Source organism: Megalops cyprinoides, chromosome 5, assembly GCF_013368585.1.
Source record: "Megalops cyprinoides isolate fMegCyp1 chromosome 5, fMegCyp1.pri, whole genome shotgun sequence".
Lineage (NCBI taxonomy): Eukaryota > Metazoa > Chordata > Actinopteri > Elopiformes > Megalopidae > Megalops > Megalops cyprinoides.
In genome coordinates, this window is record NC_050587.1 from 22676241 (window position 1) to 22689377 (window position 13137).

Below are 13137 nucleotides of genomic sequence, written 5' to 3' on the forward strand. Positions count from 1 at the left end.
GCATTGTTATCACAGGTGATACTGAGGAAGGGGAGGATCACTTATAGGTGTGACAACTGTTCAGTGAGTGAATAACTGAAAGCTGGCAATGAATTTAGCAGCACTGCCCTTCAGTCCTGCTGCTAAGCACCACCCTGCAGTCTTGCTGGCTTTTGGTAACGCTGCTGTATTGTAGAGTGGCAGAGCAGGGTTCAGCATCCATAAAACAGAAAATGGTCTGTGGTTAAGGACCTCTTGCCCTAGCACCTCTCTGAATGGCAGTTTATCGATGTTCAAGCGGCCTCTCTGTTCACGTTTCACTTTGTTTTGGTTTGGGGTTTATAATGAGTTTTACAAGCCATTAAACCCACAGCAAATGTACTTGGATTATCATGTCATTGTTTAGTAGATAACCAGGGGTACTTTATCTAAAATTTAATCTGCACATAAGGCTCTCTTTGTTTACAGATTTGTGGATTCCTTTTAGGCAGTGCTCCCTGCTGCCTGTTACCAGGACACAGAGCGCCACGCCAGTCCACATTCACTTACGTTTATTTTAAATAAAGGCTTTTAGGGCAGTAATACATCACTTGTTTATTGTATTATTACACTGTTTTTATATCTAAAATGTAGTTATTTTTGTTCCAGAAGAAATATTGTTTTTTTTGTTTTGGCTTTCTGTTTGGCTGCATTTTTAAACCTGGTATATTTTATTCCCAAAAATTGTGCAGTTCATTTTTCTGAGGTGGCTGTTTTTTTGGGATGTAGGTAGAACTACTATACGGAGCCCTGCTTCTGGCAGGTTTTAGCAGGAGGTTTGCTTCTGCTCCAGCTCAAAGCTATGCATCACTGGATCATTTGAAAGCACTGGCAAAGACCAGACAGGACAGCTGAAATGATGAGGGCTTGACGTGTTTGTCAGCTTGTCCTAATATGAGATGCTTCAACAGCCAAAAGGTTTCAGGTCCTAAACTGGGCGGTTCCTCAGTCAAATTGATCATACAATAGGAGCACTGCTCAGACAATAACAAATGTGACCGTTGAGCTAGATCAAGCAAGAGAGCCTCTCCCATCACAGTGAGCGGAAAAGAGGCATGTCCTAATCTGCCAATGTATTTTGAAGGGCATGTATCTTACATACTGTGCACATGAGTCCTGATAATAGCAAAAAGTAATCTTCAAGTGTGCCCCCCCATTTCTTCACAGTCAATTTATCTGTGTATGTTTGAATGTGGGATTATGGTCTGTGTGTGTGTGTGTGTGTGTGTGTGTGTGTGTGTGTGTGTGTGTGTGTGTGTGTGCACCTGCATATATGTGTGTGTGTGAGTGAGTGTGTGAATGTGTCTGTGTTTGTGCATGTGTGTGTGTGCGTGCGTGCGTCTGTGTGCGTGCGTGCGTGCATCTGTGTGTGTTTGCGTGTGTGTGTATGTGTGAATGTGTGTGTATGAATGAGTGTGTGTGCTTGTGTATGTTGTGTGTATGGGCTCGCGTGTCTGTTTCAGCTGTGACTTTAGCGGATTAGCTCCGGGGGTGATTGAATTTAGGTGGCGTTGATGTCCGCTGATTTGATTCCCGGTGATCAGACGCTTGTGTGACGCACAGGGCGCTGTGTTCTCCCTGCTCAGTCACACTCCGTCCCTCTGACCCTGACACACTGCAGGAGGCAGTGGGTCACATGCCAGCTGATGGCATTTCTGCCACTGATTAGCTCCGGGCTCTGGGATGGCCGTGACAGGCCTATAATGAATTGTTCTTTCTGGGACACGCGCTGATCTGTCTGGCTGTGCTAAAATCGTAGGGCGGGGAAGACAGTGTGGTGGCTGAAGCATTAAGGGGAAAAGAGCTATAGGAGCCCCGGTCCAAAACACACATACTTCCCCACCCCAGTCTACAGGGAGAGCTACCCCATACCCATCCCACCCCCTACATACACCCACCCCATATTCCATATTTGTAATGGTCTAGAGGCCTTGGCGGGAGTTACAGTAGCATGACCTCTGCAGTCATGCACAAAATCCACCTATCCAGTCCTTCTTCCAAGCCTGCAGTCCAGGGCCAAGTTGCTCCTGGCATGCGGAGGCAATGCAGTTTGCTTTGCTCGCCAGCCGTTTCTCCTCCAGCGTCAGGCCTCTCTGATTCACTCGCATTCCTCCTTTTAGCTGCGGCTCTGGCTTTGAAGATGCGCATGGATGTCAATGCCTAATGACACCTGGCTTGAAGTGCCTGGGTTGTGTCACAGTAGATAACAATGCTCCCAACGTCAAATGTCTAGTAGAAAAGTGCCCAGGAAATGTAAACCTTGTGCTAGGATGGTAATATGAAACATTCATTACTAGGCTGTCGCATTTGTGTCTCTGTGATGGAATGGGAAAGTAGTTAGAAATGCTTTAAAAACAGTGCAGAAAAGATTGCTAAAGGCTGACTTGATCTCTGCCGGTTTATCTCCGAATTTGTGTCTTCTTGAATAGGAAGATTTAGGCCAGGGTTATTTCCCCCCATTTATTTCAGCGATATAAAGGAACGTTAAGCTCTAGTTCAGAGCCCTTTCTGTGCCCTTATCTGTCCAGAAACAAGACGCTAAACCAAAAAGCGTAGACTGAAATCATCTGCATTGTTGTCCCCCTGGGGTTTGCTTTGATGATGAATTAAGTTAAAAAAACTGCATTTTGAAATAAACCATAATTCAATGTGTTTGAATTAAATTGGAAAAAAGCTGCATTTTTATATTCAGGGAGAGTAATATGCCAAACCCTTAAGTGCTGGACCGGACCTTCTTTTCTCCCGCCATGTTGGAAGGACTGTGTGTCTGGGTCCACCATCCAGTGGGCGTGTGAGGAGACCATGCCAGCCGCCTCGCTCGGTCCCCTCGCTTAGCCTGCCAGGGCTCCAGAAATGGGGTTTTTTCTTCTCTTGGATGGGAATTTAAAGAGAAGGGAGAGCAGCATATTAAGATGAATCTGCATTTAGGGGAAAATGGGGGTCGCCATGGTCACCAGGGGGGTGCAAGAACTCAATCAGTCAGGCTGCCTGAGCCGCTGCTTCACACGCGAGGCTGGAAGAGAAGCACTGATTGGCCGCATTGTGATGCGAAAGAGCTCTGTGAGGACAAGAACCAGGAGGAGGCCCAGGGAGCCGTCGCCCGGACCAGCACCCGCACACGGGAAGCAGCAGCACACCTTTAACAGGCACCTGCTGTCAGTCTGTAAGAATGCAAAACCCAGGGAAAGTGTTTGGTAGGAATGCACTTATTGAGCCCTTTTTAACCCCCTCCTGTAAACGCCATTGATGGGTGTGTGCTGAGTACATATGTTGAACTGAACATGTTCCCGGGGGTTCATTTTCAAGTTTATTGATGGCCCTCAAGGTCCAGTAGCCAGCCTACTTGTCAAATGACAGTTGAATGGTAAACTGCTTCAGAGAAGAGCACTACATGTAAGTTACATTAATTTATTTGCTTAGATGGCACTCTTCTCTAGAGCGACTTGCAAGCAGTAGCTTAGCCTAAATATCATACATTTATACAACTGGGTGTTTATTATTGCAATGTGAGTTATTTTTCTTGTTTAAGTGTGTAACAGCAATGCCCCACTGGGAATCGAACCTGCTCCTTACTACTATGCCAGACTTCTTTTGACTTTAGAGAAAGGCCCCATGGATAGAAGCCTTTTAAGCAACATGGGAAGCTGACTAAAAACTTTTTTTGGGTGTCTGAGCCCAGGTGTGCGGTCGATGTATGCAGTATTGACATCATTAGTGGTGTGGACAGCATAGGCACAAACTCTGAGCGTCTCGTCCATGGAATCGTTGCCAGCTGTGTTCGGCTTGTTGGGAAAATTAGCAGCTCCCTTCCCAAGGCTCCTCTATACGTGATTTATTCCCCTGCTGACTTCAGGAATTTCTCTCTGCACAGCCGTTGGGCCAGCAGGAGCGGATTCATCAGTATTTTTCCATATATTCATAAACAGGCGCAAAAAAAAGAAAAAAATGACAGGGGGAAGATAGAGGAAACACATAGCCGAAAATGCAATGTTTTATTTTATTTTATCTTGTTTTTGCGCTGTGCCTTTCATCATTCTGGATGGGTAGTGGTTCATGGGCATGTTTTTCAAGCGTCCGTGCATGTGTCTCTGTGAGAAATACTGCGAGCGTGTGCCCTCCGGATTCCTGTGAGGCTGTTTGTGCAGCACAGGGGGTCAGTGACGGTGGACTTAGAGTTCATGAATCCCGTACGAGGTAGACCGACCATGTGCTGTCAATCACTGACTTGCGACAATGGAAATGATGTTGCTCTCTGTGGGAAAACACTGTGAATGCTTTATGTCAGTAGGCCTCTGACAAGGCAGGATAGATCATTTGCACTGTAATGAAAAATGTTTGAAATAAATTTTAGCAAAACATCAAATATTTAGCTCCCATTACTCAAAGACAACCGTACAGGACAATTTCTCGATTTCCTCTGTATTGTGCCATAATTTTGTTAATCATATTTTACCACTGAAAAGTCAGGGTTTCTAGAGCTCTTCAACTAAGTAACCATCACAGATGTGAGAGCAGTAGTTTAATTGGTGCAGTTAAGGCAGCAATTAGTTGAACTGTGACTCTGTAGCTCACAGGTGGTAGAGCAGCCTACATGACCCACACTGCTCTCACCTATGTCTGAGTTGACAAATTAGTCTGTGCTTTTCTGCGCATGTGTTTTTCAAGGGAATAATATGTGTTATTATTGTGTGTTATAATTATAATACATTCCAGAGTAACTCGTCTGTTTGTTGTTTACCATCTGTGGATCGGTAGATGGCAAATGATTTGCTGTAAATCTGAAACGATGAGTGTCAACATAAGGAGGTACAATCACAGATCTCCCCTTTGATGGAAGCTGTAGTGATAAAACATTGTTACTTCACCCTTTTGAGACAGACTTACAGATGCTCAGCAGCCAAATACAGTGCCCTCAGGACTGGTTAAAAGCCCCGGCAGTGCAAAGCACTTAATATGAAGGGTTTGGCTGGACAGTGTTTCAGTTCTTCCTTAAGCATAGGGAAAACCCAATTCTTAATGTCCTTCAGCCCCCATTCTATGCAGGAATGCCGTCTGTAGAGACAGCAGTGCACGTCCTGTGTGGACTGGCGCTACTTGTGATCCCTCGATGCGAAACTTTAGAGAAGAGCAGTGCCCAGACTGTGGCACATTCTCCTGCTCTTTCCCTCCTTAGCACTACTCCTCTAATGTGGCAAAGGAAACATTTGGTGCAGCTAAGCAGTTGGGCGGGGGCGACACGAGGTGAGCTGGCTCCATCGTACCCCCCCCCCCAAGAAATGCATATTGATCCCGGAGGAGCGAGAAATCAGGGAGGACGGGTGCACTGTAATCAGAAAAGCACTCCATTAATTTCCTACAGATCACAGCAGCCGGGCGAGCGGGCGGGCGAGAGGGCACTCTAGGGAAGATGGATGGGTCTTTGGGACACGCCAACGCTCGCTGTCCGCCGCTGCGTACCGTACGCCGGGCAGGGCCAGAAGCTCATTTGCAATATGGTCGCCCGTGTCACCGTCACTCTCAGGAAATATATAGGGTGTACATAACAGGAACTGGGGGACAAGTAGAATCGATTGGCCAACACTCGGAAACCATTAGACCAAGCGGCGAGGCATCACGCGCGAACGTGAAACCACACGCGCGCACGCACACACGCACACACGCACACACGCACACACACACACACACACACACACACACACACACACACACACACACACACACACACACACACGTATATACACTCTTCCCAACTTGGTGAATTTGCACATTTCTTTTGTCATCTGAACTGGACATTTCAAAATCTGCTGTAGGAATGTGGGACAAATATATATTAAAAAATCAGAAAGGGTTTCTGAAAGCAGGCTTTGATTGTATTAATAGAAATTAATTCAAAGAGAAAGCTGTAAGCTTTCTATAAAGCTGTATATTTTCTCCCCCATGTTTGTGGATTTATTCAAATTATGCCAATAATAGCTAGACCATTGATTACATTTCCAGCATCAGACCGTTTAGCTCAGAGGCTGGTGGTGGACTGTTTGCACACACTAGCCTACCATCCTCTGCTCTGTGGTGTTTGAATTTATGAGTTCTTTTTATGGCTTTGAGCAAGATTTTTCCCCTTAAAATGGACACTTTTTGATTATAGCTGGAAGGTAACGTTGTGTGATATTGGCTTTAGGAGCCCTTAAGACCATTAGCTGTGTGAAATAGCCGCTAAAGTATACATGCTGACGGGGAAAAATATAAGATGTGATGAAAAGAAAAATGTGTTGCAATGCCTAGAAAACAGGAGGTACTCGGGAGAGTAGGACTTTGAAAAGTACGCCTTCACCCAGAGAGAAACGGATGTGTGGGTAGGTGGAGAGGATGACAAACACAAAGCCCGCCGGCTGGAGAGACTGAGCAGCAGCTCGTCTCCTCTGGGTCAGGCTCTGCCTGTCTGGGTTTCTTCATGAGCTCGTTTCTCTGCATTTCTCTGAACACCAGCGCTCTCTGCATTCTGCTCTCTGCAAGTCACTAAATCCAGGTCAAGACCAAATGCCCAAAAAGCTGAGCACATCACCAGACACAAAACACAACCATTTAAAGTAATGTTGAGTGCAGGGTTCTTATTTGTTTTGCTAAGATAACGGCCTTATCCAGGACAATTTACATAAATCACTTTTTTACATATTATCTACTGATGCATATTTACTGAAGCACCTGTCTGTATGCAAATTTATACTGCATGTATGCCGTGCACCTGTCCATTGAAGTGAAGCCTTTTTATATGTGTCTGATTTGCTAGAGTTTCAGCTCATCTCCTGCAAATGATTTTAAGATTTAAGAGAGATTCTCACAAGTGGAAGGCACTGCCAGAACAGGTGCATATAGCAGGGGAGGGAAGGCTTGGTGACATTACCACTTCCTGCTGACCGTGTGACCCTTCAGGACTGTCCAGACGTTAACATGTGTGCATGAGGCCATGTTGGATAGAGTGTCGCTGCTTTATGTTTATGAAATAAGGCTTGTGATCCTGTCTGCTTTTTTCCTGAATTTTAATATGTATACTACTGGCTTCTGTAATCGCATATATAAATATATATATATATATAAATAGATATATACAACAGCAGGATGAATGCAATCATGGAATCATAAACATATATATCTAATCTGTTTCCAGAGGAAATGAGATGAAAAGGCAAGCAAAATGAGCATACATAAATAGAACATGCAAATAAATGAGATGAAATGGAAATTTTTCTTGGTATAATGTGAATGATGAGAGGATATATTATGTACTTCTCTGTCCTAATTCAGATGTCATGTCATAAGCTTGTTCTGGCAGAAATGTACAGCAACATTGTGTTGTGACACAAATTATTTGTCTTTGCTGCAGATTTGGTCTTTATTAATGTCAGTTATTGCACAGTTCATCACATACACTGTTGATACCTACCTGAGAGTAATCCTTTTGACTGCGGCTGTGCAGCATTGTGTTTTAAAGTGTGAAAAAGGTTATTGATTAAGCCATGGACACTGCTGTGTGTGTTTCTTTGAGAGAGAAAACAAACCATTCTCTAACAGTTAGTTCTCCTTTTTCACCTGAACCTGCAATTAGCAAACATTCAGTTTACCCCAATGGAACACCTCCAGCACTTCAGGAGGGACTGAAGTGAAGCAGGCACCATTCTGTAATACTTTCACCAACAGTTAATGGCTGTTTATGAACGGCAAATTCCAGGGTGCACTGCAGGACAGCCAGTGCTGATTGGAGAATTGATCTTGCACTTACATCAACCTAGCAGTATATACTGCGGGTGTCTAACAAGTTTCAAGGAGGTGCAGATAAGTGGTGAGCCGAGGAACATTAGCCACTGTGAACCCTTCCCAGCCAAGCTGGATGAAGACATTTATGTCTCACCACTGTGGTGGCATAGACCAGACTTGAACCTGCAATGGCTAGGATGTAGGACTGCCTTCAGCTGCCTTCACTGACCGAGCCGCAGAAATGACTTTTTTAATGAACCTGCATTTGGATATGCCTGACCGTATGTGTAGTGTTACAGAAAGAGGTAGACTGGCTTCATGAGTGTGTGAGTGGAGGACAGAAGCCGCCATTGCTGCAGGTCTCTCATCTTGTCTGCAGGGAAATAAAAGAAATAAACAGCCTGTCTTTGGCCACCAGGAGCTGGGCCATAAACAATAGGCCTGAGAGTTACACCACCCAATGACAGAGTGGCAGGACGAGACGTCAAGAAGTGATTGGTTTTGAGAAGACTTCAGCGATGCCTGAGGGGTGCCCGCACAGACAGACATGATGAACGGTTCACAGCACTGGCAGCTGACTGACTTGGGAGCTAACCTGTTCTTCGGGGAGGCCGACTGGGTCAGAATGTGCAGGCGGTTAATGAAGTCACGTGTTTAAGATGGAGCACGCTGCCATGGGTAACACTAAATGCAGAGCAGGACCCATTAACACGCACTCGACCCAGCCGTGCACTTGCAGACATGCACGAAACAAACACAATAAGACCCTTATTGTTATTGTGCCGTCAGGTAGCCAGCGAGCACAGTTGTAAATTGTACCACTGAAAACATAGACTGCTATTGGTAATGCATTCATGGATGCATGCATGGATGTGGTTGAGCAGCGGGTGGGGTGTGAAAAAAATAAAAAACTTTATTGGCTCAGCAGATGCTCCTATCTAGGGTGACTTAAACAGCTCACGTTTAAGTGTTAGCTTACATTTTATACGCATTTATATGGTTGCTAGTTTGTCACTGTCAGTTCTGTTATTCTCAGTCTCTCATAGGCATGGTAAGGCTGAGAGTGTGAGCATCACTCCTATGACAGCATTATGTATTTTTTATTGGATTATTTACTTTCTTAGCAGATATGCTTCTCCAGGGCGACTTACGTAGCCCACATATCATCCATTTATACAGCTGGATATTTTACTGAAGCAATTTGGGTGAAGTGCCTTGCTCGGGGGTGCAACAGTACTGCCTTATCTGAGAATCTAACCAGCAACCTTTGGGTTACAGGGCCTGTTTCACAGTGTTAAGTTATACAGCTACATACACCCGGAGCGGTCATCTGTTCATATACACACACATACTTGTTTTTGAGTATTGGTGAGGATCCATATGTGGACCATGCCATCTGGGAACACTGTCTTCCACTGTTAGAGACATACATGCACACACAAACACACACACACACACACACACACACACACACACACACACACACACACACACAGCAATGTAACTGGCTTGCCATTTGATTGACCTGCCCAGACCTATGGCATTATATCAACAGCTCTGCAGATGAAATCGAACACAAACATGCAGGCCTGCCGCACAAGGGACCAAGGCTGGTTAAACACTCCCCTTTCCCAAATCCACCTCACAGATAACTTTCCAAGCAGATACAGTACATAGGCTTTCTTCCAATGGCTGCTCCCTTTATGACCTCATAATCAGATTCACATCAGAGGCCGCAGCCATCCAGACTAAGTACCATTATTGGCCCTCTTTCGATTATGGTAATTTGAGTGAATAAATGTTAATGGCTGTTTATGCGCACCATGCCTTTGATGCATGTATGTCTATTTGTTCTTGTTCTTCGTCCCGGCTCTCCCCTGGCCTCACGGCTTGATCCAGTGCTTGAATGTCATGCCTCGTTGGGTTTTTATAGGGGGTTTATTGCCCGTATGGACAGAATGGTAAATAAGCAAAAGGCCCCCTGATTCACGCATTTTTGCCCACACATGTGTGCTGGCAAGACCAATCTGCTGAGCTCCCCCTATTAGTGAAAACAATTAGAGCTGAGTGTTTCCAGCAGGGGAGCCGAGCTGTCCCAGAAGCCTTCTAAAAACCCTTTAGTAGGAGACGCAATCAGCCATTTCATAGAATGCACCATTGCTAATGGGAGCACCCCCAATCTAATCCTATTGCACCCCGCCCCCCCTTTCCCGCTCCAATCCTATTGCACCCTCCCAGCAGAATGCGGTGAGATAATTCTTGCTCTGAGGGTGCTGAGTCACCCCATCTGATCTCTGATCAGTGTTGTCCCTAAAAAGAATGGCGCTCCCATACTGAGGCATAGCCAGGTTTTTAACAGGGATGCTGCAGATGAGGGAGGAGGATGATGAAGGATGAAGGCTGAAACAGTTAACCAGTGACATCCATCCCAATTCACTGGGACTCCAAAGAAGGAGAAAATGACAAATGGCAGCTATTTTGGCTCCAGCGGCAGTTTCATCCCTCTATTCGGAAAGCCTGAAAACCGGGTGACCAGTGTCAGCTGCGTGCAGAAACAGGACAGCAATTCGGGGTGGCTGATGTGCCCTCTGTTCCTGTCCCAGGAAGCAGCAGAAGGTGTTAGACTGTGGGGTGGTGAGGGATGAAGGGGCGTTGTGTCAGACTGTGCTGCTGTGTCACAGAGCTCTCCCTCTCCTCCGTTCCCTGTCCTTTCACTGCCGGCTGCCCCTGCTAAAGCACATCGCTGTGCGCAATTGAGCCGCACTTGATCTACAAAGTGATAGCATTCATAGCAGCCTGTCAGAACTCAATGAGGCACAGCCGGGAAGGTTTTCAGCTCATCATAGCCATGTGGAATAGCAGGACGGTGTGCGTGCATGCGTGTGTGTGTGTGTGTGTGTGTGTGTGTGTGTGTGTTTGAGAGAGAAATTGAGTGACAGGCAGAATGATGGAGTATATTGTATGTATTTTATGCTGTTAATGGTGCACTTTAAAGTCTATACACATACATGCACATTTATTGATTGCATATGACCTCCCCTGAAGGTGTGTGCCTAATTCCGTGGTTCTAAGCGCCCTTTCTCTTTGTCTCCCTTTCTCTCTCTCTCTCTCTCTCTCCCTCCCTCCCTGTCCTCTTTTTCCCTTCATCTTCCTGTCCCTTCCCCAGGTCCTGAAAGGCAGTAAGAAGCTTTCGCTGTCAGTGCGCTCCGTGGGCCGGATTCCAGGGGGTTATGTCACCAACCATGTGTACACCTGGGTGGACCCACAGGGACGCAGCGTGTCCCCACCCCCGGATCTGCCAGAGCATCGGAGCGCCACCCTACGCCGCACCGACAGCCAGAGGCGGAGTCACATGCAGCTGCTGCAGGAGGGAGATGAGAAGAAGGTGAGGGCAAGACCTGGGACTTACTGGCTGGAGGGAATGGCATGGTGGGAGGGCTGGGGAGTGGGATTCATGGGTCTGTACGTGGAGAGCACACACCCCTACTGTGCAAAGGAAATATTGTCATTTGAGCTCAGACACCTTTTTAAACCCCTCTGAATGTAGATGTCTGTGAAAACGCATCAACGTACAAAGCCCAAAACCTGTTCTTTTTTTTTCTCTAAATTTTAGATCTCAGAGATGAATTGGTAGCTAAACCTCAGAGCTGATTTCAAGCTGACTTTCTTGTTAGAAGTAGAACTCGGCATTGATGTTCGTTGGAAGACGGGACAGCGGTATTAAATATTTAAATGGGGGAGTAGATGGTGAGGCGAGGTAAGAGAGACAGCATGATCCAGAGATTTCTTTGACAATAACTATGTCTTCTAGAATTCGACAGTTGATCTTGATGCAGGCCTGCCCATTGGTTGAGCATCACCAAGTGCTCCCTTTTCTAAGAAAAGGCAGGACACACTGTGAAAGCCAGGAAGTGCAGATCAGCACCAGGCTGCAGTTTGGACACTTAGATGGCAGGGGTGCCCTTACTAGCAGATTTATTTTCTTAGAATAAACTATTTGAACATTGAAAAACCCATATATTTAAAAAGGAAATTGCCAGCTTCATTTTCTTTCATGTTGGAGTCCACTTGGTGTGAGTTTTAGTGGATGGGATTGGAGGTCAAATGATTTGGTCGATCTCTAATTAAAAGCCTGCAGAAATGTGTGCTCTTTGGACACGGTCCTGAGGCCCAGTTTAACGGCTCTGTCCCCCTCTGGAACGCTCTGCCAACAGATATGAATCTCCAGTGCTGGGGAGCCATTGCTTGACATCGTATCTACTGCTGGGTCATCTGTTCTGCTGTGTCAAATAAAAGATTGATTTTACATCTGAACTTGTGTTATATCCAGTCTGCCATGAAACTGGTTCTTGGTTATAAAAAAAAACTTCAAAAATTGTTTTCCCAAACACAACATAAAGCTACAGACAGAATTCGGGGAGAAATGGGAATGAATGTGTGTGTGTGTGTATGTGTGTGTGTGAGTGTGTGTGTGTGTGTGTGTGTGTGTGTGTGTGTGTGTGAGTGTGTGAGTGTGTGAGTGCGTGTGTGTGTGTGTGTGTGTGTGTGTGTGTGTGTGTGTGTGTGTGTGTGCAGGTACATGTGAATAGTGTCTGTTTCTGTGTGCATCTGCATCTGAATGTGTGTGTTCTAGAGATAGTGTGAGCAAGTGTGCGTGGACAAAGTTATGGATGAAGCACTTTGGGGCCAGATTGAATCCTACCACCAAATCTCTAGATGATGACACACCATGTCATACTCAGATGGTACTACTGCGGATAAATTTCAGAATGGGTCATGCCTGAGAAGATACTGCAGGGAGAGAGCTGTCATTAGGACCGCCCTCCACGCTTTGCCTGTTGCACACGGCAGTCTGGTTATAGTGATTGATAGAGTGATCAGAGAGGTGATGGACTTGGGCGGTGTGATGCTTTGACATATTGATCTCGGGGAGTACTCCTGTGCTCCGTGCACCAATGAGCAGGTGATAGATGGGAAATGTGACAGGGGCATTTGACTTTAATGACCCTGTTGATGTATGACGGCATTGTGTGTTGTAGCGGTTGCTTTGGTGCCCCGATTGATATACAATTATTCAGAGGCATTTTCGCCCTTCATGTTGAATAATGCTCACACCAATTTTCTTTTGTTTAGTTTGTAATGTGTGGTTTGAACATTAATTCATCCTTGTTAGTGCTTGTAAAGGCCACTGGAAAAATGGAGCTAGGGATATAAAAAAGGTTTGTCGCTTCCTAGTTCTGCCCTAATCTCTCTGCCCAAACCTGCTTTCATAAACAGTAATTCTGGCTCCATTTATAGCCATTGCTGGGTACATTTAAATAAATAATAAAAATGAAAAATTGCACACATGAAAATATGTGAAACGAG

General features: G+C 45.6%; 1 protein-coding gene across 1 annotated transcript in view; it reads left to right on the forward strand.

Annotated features, from left to right (window-relative positions):
• whrna (whirlin a) overlaps positions 1 to 13137 on the forward strand; it is a 61252-nt gene that overhangs the window by 18315 nt on the left and 29800 nt on the right. Inside the window, exon 2 of the mRNA XM_036529429.1 lies at positions 10937 to 11155. Coding sequence (XP_036385322.1) covers positions 10937 to 11155 — 219 coding nt within the window. The remainder of the gene's footprint in view (positions 1 to 10936; positions 11156 to 13137) is intronic.